This window comes from Macrobrachium nipponense, chromosome 1, assembly GCF_015104395.2.
Source record: "Macrobrachium nipponense isolate FS-2020 chromosome 1, ASM1510439v2, whole genome shotgun sequence".
Classification (NCBI taxonomy): domain Eukaryota; kingdom Metazoa; phylum Arthropoda; class Malacostraca; order Decapoda; family Palaemonidae; genus Macrobrachium; species Macrobrachium nipponense.
This window is the reverse complement of record NC_087200.1, coordinates 84,162,803-84,185,100: the sequence shown is the minus strand read 5'-3', so window position 1 is coordinate 84,185,100 and position 22,298 is coordinate 84,162,803. Positions and strand designations below refer to the sequence as shown.

At 42.5% G+C, this 22,298-nt stretch overlaps 1 protein-coding gene across 3 annotated transcripts in view; it reads right to left on the bottom strand.

Annotated features, from left to right (window-relative positions):
- The window catches only part of LOC135219422 (uncharacterized), a 286,479-nt gene that overhangs the window by 47,024 nt on the left and 217,157 nt on the right, over positions 1-22,298 (bottom strand). For 2 of the 3 annotated variants that reach the window (XM_064256191.1, XM_064256192.1), the window contains exon 5: positions 5,454-5,684. The exons of the other annotated variant lie outside the window; for it this stretch is intronic. In XM_064256191.1, the coding sequence (XP_064112261.1) occupies positions 5,454-5,684 (231 nt within the window). The remainder of the gene's footprint in view (positions 1-5,453; positions 5,685-22,298) is intronic. 3 annotated transcript variants of the gene reach the window in all.

The window sequence follows — 22,298 nt, the reverse complement described above, 5'->3', positions numbered from 1 at the left end:
TGGACTGCCTTAGTGGTTCGTAGGGGGGTTTTGTCAGACTACTCAGTACCCTGGTCAGATCCCAATCTGGGGCTTTTAGCTCCTTTGGTGGACATGACTGTTCAAAGCTCTTCATCAGCATGGCCAACTCCCATGAAGACGATATGTCCACTCCTTTCATTCGTAAGACTGAGGCTAGAGCCGCCCTGTACCCCTTTACTGCAGATACAGACATATGCTCTTCTGTTCTGAGATATATCAGAAAGTCTGCTAACTGCTGAATAGTGGTACCGAGTGGAGACAAGTTCCCTCTACGACACCAATCACAGTATGCTGACCACTTTCCTTGGTATACTGTCGCAGATGATTTTCTGATATTTCCTGCCATCTGAGTTGCTGCTTTCTGCAAAAACCCTCTCGCTCGGAGGAGATACTTGACAGTCTCCACCCGTGAAGCGATAGGGACTTCACAGACTGGTGGTACCTCTCCATGTGCTGCTGACACAGTAGGTTGCTCCATGGGGGTAACTCTCTCGGCACATCTACTAGGAGTTCCAGTAGGCCTGGAAACCACTCATCTTTCGGCCATAACGGGGCTACCAGGGTCATCTTGAGGTTCTGAGACTGCATTACCCTGTTCAGAACCTGACGGATTAGACAAAACGGAGGAAATGCGTAGACGTCCAGATTGTCCCAGGGATGTTGTAGCGCATCTTCTGCTACTGCCTCTGCGTCTGGGACTACTGAACAATACACTTCCAACTTTTTGTTGTACAGGGGGTCCTCGAGTTACGACGTTGATCCGTTCTTACGATGCGTCGTAACACGATTTTCAGCGTAAGTCGGAACATTGAAAAATACCACATGATTTAATGTAAATACCTATCAATAACAACGAGAGAACAATTCCTTACCTTTATTAGTTTGATTGGCTTGCACACTGGAGAGGAAGCTGCGGTGCTGGAGGAAATTCACTCGCTGCTTTCTCATCCCCACTAGCAGCTTCACCTTGCAATTTAAGGTTATGGTAATTGGCCCGAGCCTTAAATCGCATAAACCAACCCCTACTAGCCACAAACTCTTCACTTTCACTTCCCTCCCCCTTTTCTTTTTTCAACGCTTCAAACAATCTTTTCGCCTTCTCCTGAATCACCATAAGGCTGACTGGGATACGCCGTTGATTTTGGTCTTCCAACCAAAGCACCAATAACCTTTCCATTTCAATTATTAGACCACTACGTGCTTAGTTATCACTGTCGCTTTCATAGGAGCAGATCCTTTCACATGTTCAACGATGCGCTCTTTATCTTTGATAATGGTAGCAACGGTCGAACGGCTAAGGCCAAGCGAGCGGCCAATGTTTGTTGGCGTTTCTCCCTTCTCAGATCGCTTTATAATGTCCACTTTAATTTCCATGGTGATGGCCTTTCTTTTCTTCGATGCACTACCATCAGAAGAGTCCGCCTTGCGCTTGGGAGCCATAACAAAGAGCAAAAAGTTACAAAAACGATACAACACGAGGGAGAGAGAGGCAGTGTAAACAACCAAAATGGCGTATGGGCGAGGAATGAGCGTAGCGAAGCGACGCCGTCCTCTCCCCCACAAAGCGTATTCTTCCGCCGTGCTCCCGGAACTAGTTCGCGTTTGTTTACGTTGCTTACGACGCTAAACCGCGTAAGACGGAACGACGCAAAATATTATTTTTTATATTTTTATGGGGGCGCGTTCGTAACCACGAAACATCGTAAGTCGAGACCAGCGTAACCCGAGGACTTACTGTACCTGGTTGCGAATAGGTCTATGATCGGTCCTTCCCACAACATGAGCATCCTGTCCACTACCTGTTGGTGCAGGGACCACTCCGTTCCCAGAATCTGATCCCTGCGGCTCAACTTGTCGGCCACTATGTTTCTTTTTCCCGGAATATACCTGGCCCTGATGTCTACCAGGTTCTCTATAGCCCACTGGTGAAGTTGAACTGTCATCACATGTAACTGCTGAGAAACTAGGCCTCCTTGCTTGTTTATATACGCTACTACTGTGGTGTTGTCTGACATCAATACCACTGAGTGTCCCTCTACTCTCTCCCTGAATTCCTGTAGAGCTAGAAACGCTGCTTTTAACTCCAGCACGTTTATATGGAGTTCTCTGTCCTTGCAACTCCATTTTGCTGACACCATCAACTCCTCCATATGGGCTCCCCAGCCTTCTAGTGACGCATCCGAGAACAGCAAGAGGTCTGGAGAGGATTGTTGAAGGGGGACACCCACTGTCAGATTGTCGTCGTTCATCCACCACAGCAAGTCTTTCCTCACTTCTGCCGACAAGGAAATTTGCTCGTACGGGCGATCTACTATTGGTGACCAAAACTCCTTCATCCTCCATTGTAGGGACCGAAGGTGTAGCCTTCCTTGTGGTACTAGCTTCTCCAGGGAGGTTAGGATTCCCAGTACCACCCGCCACTGTCTTGCTGGCTGTGTCTGTTTTCCCAAAAAGGCATTCACCACACTTGTTTGCATTTCTTCTATTCTTGGTCTGTCGGGAATACTTTGGCTTGTGTTGTGTCTATAACCATTCCCAGATATTCCAAACGTTGACTTGGATCCAACTGCGACTTTTCCTGAATTACCACAATACCTAGGCTGTGACAAAGCTGCAGGAGAGTCGCCCTGTCCCTGAGTAATTTCTCCCTGGACTTTGCTATCACCAGCCAATCGTCCAGATATCTTATTAGCCTGATCCCCTGAGCATGCGCCCACGTCGACACGAGGGTGAACACTCTTGTAAATACTTGAGGAGACGTTGTCAATCCGAAGCACAAGACCTTGAATTCGAAAGCTTCCCTGCAAGACTGAAGCGGAGAAATTTCCTTGAAGACTGATGGACTGGTATCTGAAAGTATGCGTCCTTTAGATCGACTGTCAGCATAAAGTCTCCGATCCTATCTTGAAACTGGTTTTCCTTATAAACAGATTCAGCGTTGACAGGTCTATTACTGTCCTCCACTCCCCGTTGGCTTTGGGTACCAGGAAAATTCTGCTGTAGAAGCCTTTTGACGGACTGCATACTTGTTCCACAGCTCCTTACTGGCCGGTGTTTCTGTCTTCTCCGAAAGGTTATTGAATTGACGAATCAAATCAATCACCTCTGCATACGAGGCCAGAAACTCTTGGTTTTCTCCTTCCTCCGGCTCTAGTGTACCATTCTCCGTCACAAGGGATGTTGTCTCGCCCCTATCTTCTGACAGACGGCCCAGAATTCCACGGCCGCCTGCCCCTACGGCCGCGGTCTCTTTGATCTTTGCTGGCCGCTGTTGGCTCGATCCCGGATAGTCAGCAGGGGAACGAGAACGCCTCACTCTTTCTCTGCTCACGGATCTAGAGCGAGAATCTCGTCTAGATCTCCAAGATGAAGGCTCCCTTAAGACAGATATAACTTCGTCTCTATTAGTTTTGGCATCGTTTATGAGCGTCGGAGAGCTCGGCCTCGACCTTTCATCCAGACGGACACTGCCTTCCACGAACGTATCCGCCGAGGTTGCCAACTCCCTATTTTTCGTACTTTTAATAGGAGCCTTATCGTCCTTCGTACGTATTTTGAACGGCCTTACGGGCGAAACTGGGACCTGCATTCTATCCTCTGCTGCACCTTTTGCCGCCAACGTCGATTTTACCAGGGGTATCGTAGTTTTTGCGATCCGAAATGGCCACTCTGCATCGGCCGCTAGTCCGTCGGCCGTCGCCTCTCTCGCTTGTTCGGATTCTTGCGAACAGCTTCATCTGCTAACCTTGTGCTTAGTAGCCACTGACTTCCCGACCTTCCTGCTGACTTGGATATGGCAGTCTTGGTCCGAAGATGAGGAAGAATTGATTCTTCTCCTCTTAGCCCGAGGATCCGCCAGGAACTCCCGAATCCTCCTCCAATGCTTGACTGGCGCTCGCCGTGACGTTATCGGACTTAGCGATGACGCCGAACTAGAGGAAGAAGACGAAGAAGGCGAATCACACTTTTTCTTTTTGTCTCTCTTATTCATTCTCTCCTCTATATCCTGTAATTTCTGCATTACAGTTTGTATTGACGGGTCAGAAGGCGTATTAGCGTCTGGGTGCAGCGAAATAGGCCGAGAAGCAGTCTGTGACGTCATCACGCCTGCCATGTCGGTGTGTGACGTATGTTGTGACGTCATCCCTCTCGTAGGGAGAGACTGAGAGGTTTCAGCTGGCAACCGCTCGTTTGCTGCCAAACTACCTCCCACGTTCTGCAACGCTGTAAACACTGAGTTTGATGGCGAAGCCGCGGCATTAACTCCCATAAATTGCAAGCCCGGGGGATGAGGAACATTCAGCGCTGCCGGACCCTGCTGGAACCGTGACGTCATATAATGCGCAAGCAGACCATCCAAGGTTGGTACGCCTGGTAGGCCTAGCGCTGACCACGTACCATCTAACCTATGCGCTTGAGGAGCAGGAGCCTGGAACAAAGATGGTGGATCTCCCCCTCTACTTACTGGGAACAAAGGAGAGTGCATATTATTCATAAAATTACCCAAGGGCCCTCCTGACGTTTCCGATACTGAACCGCTAGGAGAAACCGAAGGGTTATGAGACAAATCAAAAGCAGGTGGAGAAACATATGGAGCAGCCTGGTTTATTGCCGATACAAAAGAAGCCGGTAAGGTTTGGTCATCCAAAGATGGCGTCACCACCTTCCTTTTGTATTGACTTTTCCCATAGAACTTCTTCCACTGTTCCACCGACCAACCGCGACAAACAGAACATGGATTAGTAATCGTACATACGTTTTCCCTGCACCTACTACACGTTGGATGAGGATCCATCGACACCGAAGTTAGGAACCTAGAACATGGAAAGCCACTGACTCCTGGGCATTTCCTTTGTTTCCTCTTCGAAACGGTAGACGATCCCGATGTTGAGGCAAAATTCTCCATCATACCACTTATACACTCTTTCCTCACACTGAGCACACTCAGAGAAAGAAAAGGTAATAAGAAATGAAAAATGAAATGGATAAAGAACGGGCAAACTGAAAAACCGGCTTTAAATCAGATAGACAGTAACACGTCTTATCTTAAAGGCGGTAGGAAAATAACTGGTGGGTCACAAGGTAGCCGTGGGCATTCTGGGTATACATGCCCCGTGACCTGGTATAGATGTCAATAGTCCCTGGATCTCACAAGTGTAATTTTAATTCTACCGGTTTCCAGCTTGGCGCTAGTAAATCCTGATGTTAAGACCGAAGGTTTGTTCCGTATATGAACAAATAACCATTTTTAGTTTTTTTTGTGTTTTAACTATCAAAAAAGGTATAGTTTGAAGCATTTTTAGAGGAGTTTTAAATATTCAAGGATTTCAGCTATTCACAGGGGAAGGATCTGGTACCCATCCCCCATGAATACAGGGGGTTTACTGTATATGGATACATACTACTTATGATGCATATATAATTTTCATTACCTCGGTAACCAGTCCACCATCTGATCTATGGACTACAATCAGGTCTTCACTCTGTCTGAAGAAAGAAGCTTCACTATTCTGTCTCAGGAGAGAAGCTTCATTAAGCAACATCTTTTCAATAGTTACTGGGTCAGCATCTTGCAAAGAGTCAATCATGCAGTAAGAGTCTTTGTCTCTTTTAAGAAGTTCTTCAAGATCTTCACTCTTCACCCCAGGATCTTCAAACATTTCCTGTGAAAATGAAGTACATTTAACTAAGGTAATAACCCACGGTTAACAGTGCAATCGCTTAGTAGCGAATCGGTTTTACGGCTGTCGTAAAAAACATTTATAAGAAAAATAAGGCATTTTAAGGTATTTTTACAGCACAATTTTCAGTTAACCCTTTAACGCCGAAGGGGTATATTAAAAATCGTCTTCCGTGTGCCGAGGCGGTCACGGAGTGGGCGCAGAAGTGGAAAAAATATTTTTTTCAAAAAATCACAGAGCGCTTAGTTTTCAAGATTAAGAGTTCATTTTTGGCTCCTTTTTTTGTCATTGCCTGAAGTTTAGTATGCAACCATCAGAAATTTAAAAAATTATCATTATCATATATAAATAATGCGATATATGATAGCGCGAAAACAAAATTTCATATATCATTGTATTCAAATCGCGCTATGAAGGTAAATGATTGAATATTACTAAAATATAAGAGTTTTAGCTTACAATTGTGTTCGACCATTTCGGTAGAGTCAAAGTTGACCGAAGGTTGAAATTTTGGCACTTATCGTTATTTATATGAAAATATCTCAAAACTGATAAAAGCTACAATCATGAGTATATTTTTGTTGTATTCTCCATAAAAATGCGCACATTTTAATATATAATACTCCATGTAACGGCTAATTTAAAATGGTACAAAAATTATGTCAAGGTGACGAAATAATTTCCGAGATGTGTCACAGATACTTTTTAGTGCGGCAAGAAAGAAATTCGCGCTTGCGCGCCTGCATAACAATTGTAAACAAAACAACACCTTGATCTGTGAACTCCCAGCATCCCCCAAGGCGCGTGATTGAAGAGTTTTCGGCTGGTAGGCCTATAAGTATTTTTCCGCGAATTTTAAAAAAAACTTTTGTATGTCGACGTAAAATACGTCCAGTCGGCACCCGAGACAAAAAATGTCGACGTAAAATATGTCCACTCAGCGTTTAAGGGTTAACAGCGCCACTAGTGCCGTTAAGTCTAACGAGTACATACATTTGTAGAAATACTGTTCAGACCATAAAGGTTATGCAAATGATATTAAAACATTTTACTGAGAGTTATTACATAGGTATTAGGGTAAACAATATGCCTCTGACACTGTTCTATGCTGAGAATATCAAGTTAAATGATTGCAAATTTAGCTATGGATGTGTCAATTTATAAATATTCATGCTTTTATGTTTAAAATGTCCGAAAATGTATTACGTATAGGGTACTTTTACTTCTGCACATAAATATGATACAAAGGCAGCTTTTGAAACTGCCCTCCAGTTATCAAAGAGGATGTTTTTTCATGTTCATTCTTGTGAACCACCGCCTACCACTCTTCCGAATATATAGTTAAAAAAAGTGCAAATTTAGCAATTGATGTGTCGATTTTATAAATGTTCATGCTTTTACGTTTATGATGTGTATGAAAATATACTATGTATAGGGTATTTTCATTTTTGTACATAAATATGATACAAATTAAGGCAGCTTTTGCTACTGCCCTCCACGTTATCAGATGTTTTTTCATGTTCGTTCTTGTCCACTGCTCTTCCAAAAAATGCATTTACAAAGACTTCACGTGGTTATATCTTATTAATTTGGGAGCTAATTATAAATCATTTTGTTAATGAAACTTCAGCTTTTTGAAATAAGTTTTCATGCTTTTATGTTTAAAATGTGTATGAAAAATGTATTACATGGTACTTTTTAAAAATTTGTGTACATAAATATGATACAGTGGCAGTAAGCATGTCCATTTGAAGTCTTTGTAACAGCCCTTCACATGACGAAGGCAATAGGTTGTTCAGTTGCGGCCAAATAATAAAATTTTAATTTATATCATTGAATCTCATTTTTATAACATTATTTCTGGGCTCAGCCCCTGTCGCTACGTGAAATGTCCCTTTAGCACACATTTCTAAGGTAAATTATTGCTAACATACCAGAGAAAAAAGCTAATATGGAAATGCCAGAATATTCTGGCTCGCTCACCTTATTTTAAGGTGTCGGTATGGTTTCTGGGGTGAGTGAAACCACTACCATAGGTCCTTTGCCATTTAGATTCTTCCTCCTTCAAAATCCCTCTACTAGAGAGGAGCCGACCTAAGGCCCGCTCCTCGCTATCGTTATGGCTAGCGCCTCTGGCGTCATTCCTTTCGTTAGCACGATCCACACCGCACATATTTATCTGCTCTGTGTTGTGTTCGTTCTGAAATTTATTATTTGTCATCATGCAACGTCAAGATTCATCTGCACCCAAGTTAAGTACTGCTATTAATGTTTTATAACATTTAACAATGCCATGGGCCCGTTTAACCGCTTTATTTAGGTTGTTTATGAGATGGCAACCCAGACGGCTTTGTTTCCGAGCCGCTCGGTCTTCTATACCGTTTGTGCTAGAATTATTTAGCAGTACATTACTACTCTATTAATGATGCATTATTGACGTGCTATTTATGTGATTTATGTATTTTACCACACGGGGTTGTTTACGAGTTCACTCTAAGCTCGTAGCCTACGTCATTTCCTTCAGCTCAGAGTTCATGCATGCATGTTCTTTTAGTTGTCAGGTCTCTATGATAGGCTCCCTAAAGGACTCTGGTCCTTTCTCTCAAGTCCTGAGCTACCCTGGTCACCGCCCTACGTCTCTACGTATCAGCATAGGCCAGCTGCTGAGTCGCTAAGATCGCCCTTCCCGTTAGTCCAATCCAGCTTCTCCAGGACTCCTCTTTCTCTTCTCCATCATATTTCTTCCTTCTCCCCCATGTTTTGTTAGGATGTTATTGGTATTCATGCTTTTCGAGACAGTTCTGGCTGGCCTAGGCCACCTCCGATCGCATGGCCTTTCTCACCGCATGGCTCATCCCATGGCCGAGAAGGTTCCAGGCGACCGCTATGAGCCACCCAGCGTCGGGTCCCCCTTACTTAATTCCCCCCTCCAGGGGGGAGATACGCTCGTTCACGTTGTCCCAGGCAACCGATCCGAGCTCCCTCCCTTCCTCCCACCCACGCGGGGGGATATGGGAGTTAGCTGGAGGACACTCGACGCCGGCTCAGCTCCATACCGCTCTCCCCGTAGAGTACCAGGGGGACCCCTGCCTGGCCGAGTCTTGGTTGGCCACCAGGCTCGGTTACGCTCGGCTCTCAGGCCGCGCTCCCCTACCCCAAGTCACCACCCTCCCCGCTCCGGCATAGCCAGGTCTCAGGACCAGTGACTATGGGCGAGCTCCGGCAGCATTTCAATATATCTTGTGCATGTTTACGTTTATTCTTAACATCCATTATTTTAGTTTAAGTTGGAGGAGACCCCGCTACCCATCTGGGTTTCACCACCCACTTATTCTAATTTTAAGTTTTACGGCGGGGTTGTCTACCTTGCCAATCATTATTGGTCCTCTCCTGCTCCTCACCCGCCGTCCCAGTACTCCTCGCTCCGGCATAAAGGCTAGGTGTTACTCTTGTTTCAGTGATCTTTTGTCCTCCGGCAACGCCGGAGACACACTGATTCAGGTTGTTTTACCGACCCTGTCGGACACTCACCACATTACACGGCAGAAGAGCAGGTAGAGACTAACCTTGTTATTATCTGTCAACTCCGGTGCATACTGGTGTTATGATATATCACATCACGGACTTAGTCCAGGATGTTAATGTTGATACTTATGTATCATTTCACTTGCAGGTCACCCACTGTATGGAGTCGGGCTGTAATGCCGTGCTCCAAGACCCCTGTGGGCACGAGGTTTGCCGGACCCACGCTACCTGTGCGATCCGGTACAACGAGTCGGTTTGGCACCACGAGAGCTGCACGATCTGCTATGAGTTCGTGGATCAGGTCTCCTCCGGGGTAAGTAAGGCTCCGGATACTAAACCTTGACATATTCATTTCAATGACCAATATGATTCGTGATATATCAATCAGCATATATTGTGAGTTAATCTTAAGTAGCCTTAAGTATTAATACTAACCCTCTCTTTCAGGGTGCCCAAGCGATTTGGGACTCCGCCTTGTCCACCTTGAAGGCCTAGCTTGGTGGGTTTGGACGGAATGTCACCAAGGGCCAACCCTACATTCTGTCCAAGGAGATGGCCACCCTCATCTTCCCCAGCGGAAAGAGCACCTCCTATGTGGACCCGGAGGCAGCGGCTCCTCTGATTGCCACCATTCGAGAGCAGGTCGCACTAGCCTCGGAGGAACCGGCGAATCAAGAGGTCCTGCAGGAAGTAGCAGCACTCGACATCAACCTCGAGCCCATGGCGGTAGACGGCACAGGTAGGGATGTAAGTGAGGCAGGTTTGGTAGGGGCTCAAGGTCTCCCCTTGAGTCCATCTAGAGCTGCTTCTTCTACTACTACTTCTACTTTTCAGGGATTCACCGGGGATGGGCAATCGGTCAGACCGAAGTCCGCCTTAGCGATCCCTAAAGTCAAAGGTAAGCGTGACTTTAAATCGCTTCAAAAGACTCTGTCCAAGAAGTCAACTTCTAGCATCGCCCATAAATATTCGGCTCACCATCCCGAAGTGGACAAAGCTAAAATGACTTCGTACTTGAAGGGTTCAAAGTCCAAGTCTTCTAGGGACAAGGCTCAGCTCTTCTCCGACCCTGAGCCTTCAACTTCTAGAGGAACCCGGCCTAGGACTCCTAAAGAAAAGGTGGAACCTTCACCTTTCGACCCAGACACCTTCTCTGCAAATATCTCAGCCAATATTATGCAGCAGATGGGTAGTCTGGTCGGGAACTTAGTTCAGAATAAGTTCCAAGAGATGTTCACCCAGATCTCGTCTTCTTTGGAGGAGTCAGGGCAGTCAATCCGTGCCATATCGGAGAGACTAGTTACTCAGGAGAACCTCATTGAAGGTCTCCAAGAGAATCCTGCGACAGGTCTTGCACAGCCAGGCACGGCAGCTCAAACTATACCGGACTCACGTACTCTCCCTCCCTTTACGGCAAGCAATCCCTGGAGGATTGCTTCCCACGCTCCCTTTGTAGACGGGATGCTGACGTTGGAGGGCTGTGGAACTCGAAGGCTTGAGGACTTCGAGTTCCATCCTGAAGGTTTACAACCCCCCTTCATCGGCTATGCCCGCCTTACGGAAGCAGCGATGAGGAGAGAAGATAAGATCCCGATGGAGACGATCATCCTTTCCAGGCTCCCCAGCAACAAACAGTGATGCAGGCGGTTCCAGTATCACAAGTACCGCAACCGTCCACCTCCAAGGCGCAGCCACAACAAGAGTTTGTGCTGCTGGCGCAACCTCAGCACGCACAGGCTTCGACCTCCTACACTGTCTCCCTGCCTTTCAATCCAGTATTTGAAAGCCAATCCTTTCAGCCATTCAACAGGTTTGGCAGGGGTAGCAGGGCTAGAGGCGCCTTCCGTCAAAGAGGCAGCGGAAGAGCATCTAACCGAGGTAAGAACTTACGAGGAGGACGCGGGACATGCCCTTCCCCAAGCCAGTGAGAATCCTCAGGTAGGAGGGAGACTGTTCCTCTTTTGTCACAGATGGAGGTTCAGCAGATGGGCCCAGAGTATAGTGTCCAAAGGTCTAGGCTGGAGCTGGATCAAAGATCCTCCTCCATCCAAAACCTTCCATCAACAAACAACAGCGGAATTGATAGAGTACGCTCAAGAACTCCTTCAGAAAGGAGTAGTGTCAAGAGTCAAGCATTTAACATTTCAAGGTCGCTTGTTCAGCGTGCCAAAGAAAGGCTAAAAAAAACGAAGAATAATTCTAGACTTGTCCCCTCTAAACTTATTCATTCGTTGCAACAAGTTCAAAATGCTGACCATCTCGCAGGTGCGGACCTTACTTCCCCGTGGGGCCGTCACCACCTCTTTAGATCTTACAGCCGCATACTATCATGTTCCACTAGCAAGATACTTCCGCCCGTTCCTAGGCTTCAGGCTAGGGAACCAAGCATTCTCCTTCAAGGTAATGCCTTTCGGGCTCAATGTAGCCCCCAGAATATTTACAAAATTGGCGGAGACAGTCGTTCAAGAACGCAGGTCTCAAGGAATAATGCTAGTAGCGTATCTGGACGATTGGCTTGTTTGGGCCACAAGCATCGAGGAATGCCACAAAGGATTCCAGATAAACAAGGCCAAGTCCCGACTAACACCGGAGTCTTGCTTTCAATGGTTAGGCATTCAATGGGACTTGAACTCCCACACTCTATCAATTCCATCGTTGAAGAAGAAAGAAATAGCCAAGGCAACCAGACAATTTCTCAAGTGCAAACAGACGTCCCGGAGTAACCAGGAAAGGATCCTAGGCTCTCTACAATTCAGTTCGATAACAGACGTTCTGTTAAAAGCAAAACTGCGTCTGTCTGGCGCTCAAGAGCAAACAACAGATCCCGAGACAAACTAGCCACTGTCCCGGCGATCTTACGGAAACAACTCCGCCCCTGGACGGAGGTCAAGAATTTGTCGAAGACAATTCCCCTTCAGTTCCCCCAGCCAGCACTAGTTATCCACACAGATGCGTCACTAACCGGCTGGGGAGGATACTCTCAGTACAAGAAGGTACAGGGAACCTGGTCCCTTCCATTCCTCCAGCTTCATATCAATGTACTGGAAGCTATGGCAGTGTTCCTCAACCTGAAAAAGCTTCTTCCAGCCAAGAAATCTCATATCAAACTAGTGCTGGACAGTCAGTGGTAGTACACTGCATCAACAGGGGAGGCTCCAAGTCGAGCCATGTGAACCATGTCATGATAGCCATATTTTCATTGGCAGCCAAGAACAAATGGCACCCGTTCGCCACCCATCTAGCGGGAGTAAGGAATGTAGTAGCGGATGCGCTATCTCGTTCAGTCCCACTGGAGTCAGAGTGGTCCCTGGACAAACAGTCATTCAACTGGGTCTGCCAACAAGTCCCAGGGCTTCAGGTGGATCTCTTTGCCACAGAATCGAATCACAAACTCCCTTGTTATGTGGCTCCCAACCTGGACCCTCTGGCTTATGCCACGGACGCCATGGCTATAGATTGGAATCAGTGGAAGAAGATTTACATCTTTCCCCCAGTGAATCTTCTCTTGAAGGTACTGAACAAACTCAGGATGTTCAAGGGACACATTGCTCTGATAGCCCGCAATTGGCCCAAGAGCAATTGTTTCCCACTACTATTGGAATTGGGACTCAGACCTCAACCGATTCCCAATCCCAGGTTATCACAACTAGTACAAACGAAGACTGTGTACGCTTCCTCAGGGATTCAGAAAACCCTAACTTTATGGATTTCATGAAGTTTGCGGCAAAAAGGGATGCCAATATTGACCCTAAGAATATCCTATTCTTAGAATCGGATAAACGGGAATCAACCCTACGTCAATATGACTCAGCAGTTAAAAAACTAGCGGTATTCCTGAGGAATTCTGAAACACAAACCATGACAACCAATCTGGCCATATCCTTTTTTAGGACACTGTTTGAAAAAGGTTTAGCTGCGAGTACTATTACTACTACTAAATCTGCACTCAAGAAAATCTTCCAGTTTGGATTCAAAATAAACCTAACAGACTCTTATTTTTCATCTATCCCCAAGGCCTGCGCTAGACTCAGGCCATCAGAGAGGCCCAAGTCTGCGTCATGGTTCTTGAATGATGTCCTCAAATTAGCCTCAGACACTGATAATGAATTATGTGACTTTTTACCCCTCCTGAGGAAAACATTATTCCTTTTAAGTCTAGCTTCAGGAGCCAGGGTATCTGAACTGTCGGCTCTATCTAGAGACTCTGGTCACATAAGAGTTTCTCCCTTCAGGAGAAGTATTACTTTCTCCAGATCGTCAATTTCTAGCTAAAAATGAGGATCCACTAGATAGGTGGGCCCCGTGGAAAATTCTCCCACTTCCACAGGACCCATCCTTATGCCCAATTACTGCCCTAAGAGCATACCTAAATAGGACGGCCCTAAGATCTTCAGGCCCTTTATTTATGAGGGAAAAAGGTGGCACTATTTCCTTAAAAGGAATTAGACAACAAATATATTTCATTAAACAAGCCAACCCAGAGTCCTTCCCTCGGGTACATGACATTAGGGCAGTGGCTACCTCTATTAACTATTTTCAACATATGAATTTTGATGATCTGAAAAAGTATACAGGCTGGAAATCTCTGACAGTGTTCCAACGCCATTATCTTAAGTCTTTAGAAGCACTTAAATTTCCAGCAGTGGCAGCGGGAAACACAGTTTCTCCTGACACTGCTTGAATAGTAGTAAGTAGTTTAATCTAGATCCCTCCTTTCTACCTGCCTCACTGACATTCTTATCGTGGCTCTGCCACCATGTAGCCTTGTTGTACCTTGGATGCCACATGTTGTACATAATGTGATGTTTCCTTGTATTTTGTTCTTAGGATTAATCACACCTTAATCTAATATCATATGTAATTTTACGGTTAATAATTTTGTACTGTATTTACTCTTAAGATTTCAGTTACCCTTGTTACCCAGTTCGTAACTTTATCTTAGATTATAACAATTAACCTTAACTGTTTATTATTTTTTCCTACAATATTCTTTGTGTACTTCATTGTTCCAAGCTTATGTGGCCATTTCTCTGGTACTATTTCACGTAGCGACACGGGCTGAGCCCAGAAAAGGGATTTTGACGAAGGAAAAATCTATTTCTGGGCACTCGTGTCGCCCAGTGAAATCCCACCCTTCTCTTGTACCCCCCCCCGCCCCTTTGGCCCAAGCTTGGGTGCTAACTGCAGGTATGACGTCAGAGGCGCTAGCCGTAACGGTAGCGAGGAGCGGGCCTTAGGTCGGCTCCTCTCTAGTAGAAGGATTTTGAAGGAGGATGAATCTAAATGGCAAAGGACCTATGGTAGTGGTTTCACTCGCCCCAGAAACCATACCGACACCTTTAAATGAGGTGAGCGAGCCAGGAATATTCTGGCATTTCCATATTAGCTTTTTTCTCTGGTATGTTAGCAATAATTTACCTTAGTAATGTAAGCTAAAGGGACATTTCACTGGGCCACATGGGCCCTTACCCATAAATAGATTTTTCCTTCGTCAAAATCCCTTATTTACAATTGTTGCATAAATTGCTTTTAAAAGTCAAACTCGTGTATACATTTGATTTTGCAACACTGCAATTTGTTTGTTTTTCATGGGATAGAAGTACAAAATATAATTGTGCAACTCAAGTCGATTTTTTGCTTTGTTACGCGAGCAAAAAATTGAGGTACGAGCTCGAGATGCCGCTGCAATGTAGATGGCAAAGTGACGAAAATTAAGATAAGCACAGAAGAAAAAATAAAAATGCATCTTTTCCATAAATCTTTTAAAAAGTTATACATTATTTCACTGTATCCAATAATATTGTATGTATTCTCATATTATTGTATTATAAAATACTACGGTAGATCTAAGCCGGTATTCCAAGGAGCGGCCAATGTTTTGGTTTGGAAATCAGCTGATGGTGAATACGAGTTTGTTTAACTCGAGCCAATTTAACTCAATTCTGAGCAAAGTTTCTTGCTTCTAGTTAGCATAAAAGAATATCTAGATGTTTTACTTGAATGAGACAAGGTTATTTTCTTATACATGTTTATAGGTGGAAATATAACTTGAATATGTCTCGTTGTGATTGTGAACTGAGATTTTTTTTTTCGTTAGCAGATTACACTGGCGGCATGTTTATTGAGTAAAACAATCTGTGATTTCGTTCGCAATTTTCCTTTATATCATCGTAATACGAACTTTATGTTATTTATCTTTTATTGACGTGAAATCAACAGTAAAATGTGTTCTTTCAAGCACAGTAGTTTTGATTAAAGTGATTTTATCTACGGTTGTGTTTGCTGGCATACGTTTACTGGAGTTTTATCCTTGTTGCTGATGCATGACAATGGTCATTAGCAGATTGAACAGTTTTCTCAGCTTCAGCTATAACTAGGTTTAAATTTAACAGTATATTTCCCTAAAGATCTTTGATCTATAAAGAAAAAAATTATTACATTAAGATATCTCAGTCCTATTCTACATAAAATCATTTATAACAACTACGGTAATAGTGTACTATAGTACGATGATTGAAATAGTACTAGCCAAACAGATGTTGTTATCCAATTCGGTTGTACTTAGAAAAAAAAGTAGTTTCTCATTCGATTGTTCATGGCTGTACACGTTTACGCAACAAGTATCTAGGTTTTTTCACTTTACAGTATGTATTCACGATACTATAATGTACTGTACAATAATTTCTATAGAGCTATACTGCATGAATATAATTTAACTTATTGCGTCATTGTGGGATTATGGCGTCGTTTGACTGGTCTAGGGTGCTGTTAACTGGCCTAGTGTTCTGAAAGAAGGTGTGCGACGACCATAGACTTAGTGTCGAAAAGCACTCAGCGTCAGTAGCCAGGAACGGAATCCCTGCCGCTAACCTAGGGCTGCCTGTATATATATTTTAAAGTTAAAGTAAAAACATCGATCTGATCAAATCAGACAATTATAATTTCAAAAATTTTTCTTTGTTATGTCACCTTGCATAACACTAAACTCAGAGCCGCCCTGTAGCCTCTAATGGCAGAAACAGACAAACGTTTCTCATCTCTGAGGAAGGTTAAAAAGTCTGCTATTCGCTGAATAGAGGTTGCGAGTGGAGAAAAACCCTGTTTACGACACCAATCACAGTAGATCGCCCGTTTGCCTTGGTAAACCGCAGAGGTCAACCTTCTGAGACTGCTGGACATGTGCCCTCTGTTCTCTGAGAAATGCCTCTCTCTCGGAGGAGATACTTGATAGACTCCAACCGTGAAAAGACAAGGATTCTATTGACTGGTGGAACCTTTCCGCACGCAGCTGACACAGGAGATGCCGCCAAGGGGGAATTTCCCTCAGAAACTCCAACAACAATGACAGCAGATCTGGAAACCATTCTGCCTGAGGCCATAGAGGGGCTACCAAAGTCATCCTGAGAACCTGCGAACTCATCAGCCTGTTCAGAACCTGATGGATCAAACAAAACAGAGGGAAGGCATACGCCTCCAAGTTGTTCCAGGGATGTTGGATTGCGTCCTCCGCTAATGCTAAAGGATCTGGAACCACTGAACAGAATATCTCCAGTTTCCTGTTGAACAGAGTCGCAAAAAGGTCTTGCATGGGTCTCCCCCAAACCTGGAAGAGCTTGTCTGCTACTACTTGATGAAGGGACCACTCTGTGCCTAGGAGTACGGTATTTTTCCCCAAGCTTTCTTCTACCCATCAGTACTTCATATGTGACCTTAGGCTTGAAACATTATGGTCTAATATGCCATTGAACACAAGTACTTTTCCACCCTTATGCAGCATAGAAACTTCTGCCGAGAGACTCGCTTGCACTAGGGTGCTTCTCCACCGTCCCTTTAAACCAGGGTTGGTGCTTTCCAGGGGTATGGGGGAGTGAGTATTTGTCATCTCTCTCTACCTATCTCCCACTCAGTCTCACCGCCCAATGAAAACGCCCATAGTCTGGACTCATGTTTCTATTGGCTAATTTGGCTTGACGCTGCTCTTATCTTGTATGACAGAACACAGAGACTTCATCCCCTTTTTTCTATTCTATCATGCTTAGTTATTGTTTTCACTTTTCACAAGTATTTTCGTAGCAATTAACTATTTCATTTACTAGGGCTGATAGTATTAATAATAAATGATTAACAAAAGATCATTATTAGTGATACAAGTATTAATAGCGATACAAGTAAAGTTATTGTTGAGCTGGGAATGAAGGTAAGGCCTAATAGTTGCTGATTGACTCTTAACTCTGAGAAGTATAAGCACGTAAAATTGGACCTGCTTGTGCTGATGGGTGTTTTGAGAAAGCTACTATTGGGGCATGGGAGACAATGGCCAGATGTCATATTTAAGGGGGGGGGCCGGCTAATGCCATTTTTTAACGACAGGACTTTGACATTCATACCACTTAATAAGGTGACTTGGGACATCTCCAAACCGCATATGATTTTCGCCTCTGACCTTTGGTTTTGTGACGCCAGGGCAATTTATCCCGAAAATAACCATTTTTCAAATTCTATCTCCTTCCTTGATATTTAATATTAAGACCTGGGATTACTACCATATATAGACCTGATGTAGACCTCCAATCAAATGGAGAGTTTTTTTTTCTAAAAGTCATTTTTTTGCTAGATATGAATTTTTCAATATGGTAAAAAAATAAACCCTATAAATCACGAGAAAACAATTTATAAAAAAAAAGACGAAACAAAAATTGGAAAAAAGGGCTCTATTTGATTGTTCTATAATGTCTTTCTGAGTTATATACCAAATTCCAATATTATAGCTTTAAAACTAAGTGAGGAGATAGATTTTGAAGGTCAATAAGTATAGTTTTGAGATACGGGCGTTCAAAGTTTTCCTTCGTATTTCTATAAAGACAAAGTTAATAAATAATGATTATTATGAATGTATATTTCTTTTTTGTGTATTAATAAACCCAAACTATTTTATTTATCATAATTTAATCATAAATGATGATCCCTTTGCTCATATATCGTAGCCTGGGGCACTGCTTGAGGCAAGATGGGGCACTCCTTCCTACGTAACCCCCTCTCTCCCCTTCACTAACTCGGCTTATTACAGCGAATTTTCTTCTGTATGTTAGCGCGAGATGTTTTCCTTGTATTTTCCTCTTTGGCATGATGACATTCTTGCCGAAACAAAGATAAACAAACGTAAATGCAAGAGAATGTCAGAGGTGAAACTCGAAGATGAACTCTTTTTTACAAAGACAATTTAATATATCATGATTATTATGAATTTCATATTCCATTTTGGGTATTAAAAAACCAAAGCTATGTTATTTATCATAAATGAAGATCTCTTTGCTCAAAGATCGTAGCCTTGGGCACAGTGTGACGTGTGCTGTCAGGCAAGAAGGGGGCGTTACTAGGCGACTCTCCCCTCTCTCTTCACTAACTACGCGTATATTACGATATTCTGTAATAATACTTGAGCGATTTTTCTTCGTCTGTATGTTAGCGAGATGATTTCCTTGTCTTTTCCTCATTGACATGATGAACTTCTTGCCGAAACATACATAAACATAAGTAAATGCAAGCGAATTTCACGAGGTGAAACTCGAACGTGTAATCTACTTGAAGTCTATGGTCCAACTGATTCATGATTGAACCAGATACTCGCAGTAACTCGCTTCTGCGAGCCACGGAATCTCTACAGATGCCATTTCTCACAATTTCTTTGCCAATAATTATTAAAATTTATGATAACAGAAGAAAAATTGCATTTTCTTATACGGATGAATGTTTTAGGCTTATTGAGTTATGTTTAATTACCCTGTAACTACGAAAGTAAGAGGAATTTTGACGAAATATTTTGTATACTTATTCTCAATTGCCATATGAAGCTCCATGAATTTTTTCATGACTTTGCATTTTTCGCCCTATACCACCATATATAGGGGTTCCGGCCGGCCCCCTTAAGGAAATGAATAGTGTCTGTGCAAATAAAATGTCCCAGAATACCTGCTGAGGAAGTACACAAACAAATTACTGATTAAGAAAGTTCTATTTTACTTACTCATTTCTTAATCTTATTTCTCTTTCCCATGTTTATATTTACTTTTTTTATTCATATTTACTGCGTAAACACATTAAGAAGCTGCTGACCATGACATCTCATTCTCCTGCAAAATCTTGTAACCTCGTGTACTACATGGAATCGAATCTTAGGGCTGTGAAGCTGTATATGTATGTGAAGTTCATTAAAGATGAACATCCAAATGTAAACATTTTCTTTTAATTATTATAGTAATGTGTTTATGACCAAGTTTAATGTTGGTTTCATGCAATACCTTTGATTTATTGAGAACAAATATTGAAAAATATAAATAAAATGAGTTGTGAAAAGTTTGTTTGATGAAATGCAACAGAACTTGGATGCGCATAATAAAGTGCTTGCAACAAAAGCTAGAGCACCACTTGATAGATTTATTAGTTCAGACAGTGATGGTCTTAAGGATGTTGCTTCGATCTGTAACAAACATTGCCTACACCCAAGTGGAGCACTAGTGTTGCTAATTATATAAGAAAACCGTGGACATACAACTTTCGCGTTTTATTGTAAAAAAAACACTTAAATCGACCATGATCCTGTGGGACGAGGTTATGAGACGGCAACGGTCATCCAAGAGAATGAGTTGCGTTAACCACGACATCCAGGAAAATCGTTGACAAGCAAAGACTGCGTTTTTTTCTGACAACTGTGCTGTAGTGTCAATAACTAAGATATGGTAAAAAAAATTAAATTAAACCACAACTATCGTAATCAAGAAAAAAAGCAAGCCTGCGCGCTGTACTTTTACTTTACATTTTATGCTATAGCTTAAGTATAACATATAATAATGCCATAATGTTTTGATATATGGTATATGGATAAATTTCCTTTAAAATGGTGAAAAATAGATTAAAACATATAGTTGGTGTCATGGTAATTGCTTCATAGCAAAGAAAGATAAAGGAAAGAAAAATGCATCTTCGAGAAGTTCTGCAACACGGAGGCTTTCGCACGTGTGTTGGAAGCGCCTGTTCTCATGATGGTTCTAGAATCGGCAGGAGTTTTGTGGAACTTGACAGGCGCCAAAGTGTCGTGAGAAATGTCGCGACTTCTGATGCAATACTTTGTCTAGATTCTTCTAAATTGTTCCGGTAATCTCGGGAGTCTGTGACGTTCACCATAGGCCCCGCCCCCAGAATGCTGTATAAATACGACTGACCAAGTAGGAGAAGGCAGATCATCAGTTAGTCACAGAGTAAGAGATCATCAGTAAGACCCACAGAACAGATTATCAGTGAGAGATCAGCAGCAGAGATCGTCAGAGAGAGATAAGAGAAGAAGGAACCAACAAAGGATCAGGGAGGAAAAGTCGCTCGAGAGTTGGCCGAATTCTGGTCAAGTCGTCGTCAGAAGTGGACGACCTAGTTATTTCGACATTGAGCAAGACTTCAGAGAAGAAACGTTCTGCGAGAGGTTTTGAGAAGTTCCTGCCCTTCGAGTATCAAGAGTAGATATTGTTTTCTGCAATAAGGAGTCAAGACAACACCTGCAATTGCAGTTCTCCTTTTGTGAAGCCATCGCTTCCAGTCTCAAAACTGGCCAGCAAGTATCTGAATTACCTCACTTCTTCCCCAGTTCACACATTGTAAGATTTTGCCTTTTTTATGTAAATAGGAGATACCATTCTGCATTTATCTTTCTTAGTAAGCTTGTAAATAAACCTTTATTGTGTTAGTGTTTCTTTCTATATTCGTATCCCCAGTTTCAACTGTTGGTGTTGGATTCTTTTTGTTTATCAATATAACGAACTAGGAGCGGACCTCTCTCTCGGTTCGTAACAGTTGGTTTGATCAATATTGATGTTTGAAAACTTTAATTACATCTTTACCTTTACTTTTATATTGAGTGTTTTTGTTTTTTGGTGCTTAAGATGACTTTTTTTTACTATATATAACATTTATTCTTATATGTTGTGATGTTAATAATTAATAAATGACCAAATTAAGTATATTCAACCGCAAAAATCATTACAGCCAGGTAAAATAACAAGCTGGCACACACTTCTAAACGTTACATTTTATACTATATATTAAGTATTGGCGCACACTTCTTAACGTTACATTTTATACTATATATTAAGTATACAACTTATAATAATGGCATAATTTTTTAACATATGATACCCAGATAAATTTCCTTTAAAATGGCCAAGACTAGATTAAAATCGTATGGTTGGTTTAAAAGATATTGATGTTTGAAAACTTTAAATGCATTTTTCTGTTTGTAGAAAATGGCACTTGTGCCCCTGCTCTGCTGGGTGCCTCATTTATATATATATATATATATATATATTATATTTATTATGGGGTTCCGTTCTTGAGATGCTTTGTAAGCTGAAAATCGTTGTAAGCCGGAACATCGTAAAAAAATCCTAAGAAAACCTTACTTTTAATGCTTTGGATGCATTAAAAACTATGTAAACCGCATTCTTATTACGCTTTTCATTAAAAAAAACCCCTTCAAATATTGATTATTTTGCATTTTTGGAGTCAAATTTCTTCTGCCAGATCAGCATTGTAGGCATAATAAACCTGGAAATAATTTCTGATAAATATAATTGAAAAGCGTTGTAACCTCGGAACGCCAAACCCATCATAAGCTGGGGTGCTGTGTGTGTGTGTGTGTGTGTGTGTGTGTGTGTGTGTGTGTGTGTGTGTGTGTGTGTGTATATATATATATATAATAAACATACATACATATATATATATATATATATATTATATATATATATATATATATATATAAAGAAAACCTTACTTTTAATGCTTTGGGTGCATTGAAAACTATGTAAACTGCATTCTTATGGCATTTTTCATCAAAAAAACCTTGAAATATTGATTATTTTGCATTTTTGGTGTCATATTTCATCTCCCAGATGAGCGTTGTAGGCGTTGTAACCCTGGAATATGCGTCGTAACCTCGGAACGTCGTAAGCCGACACCGTCATAACCCGGGAACTGCCCGTATGTATGTATGTATGTGTATATATATATATATATATATATATATAT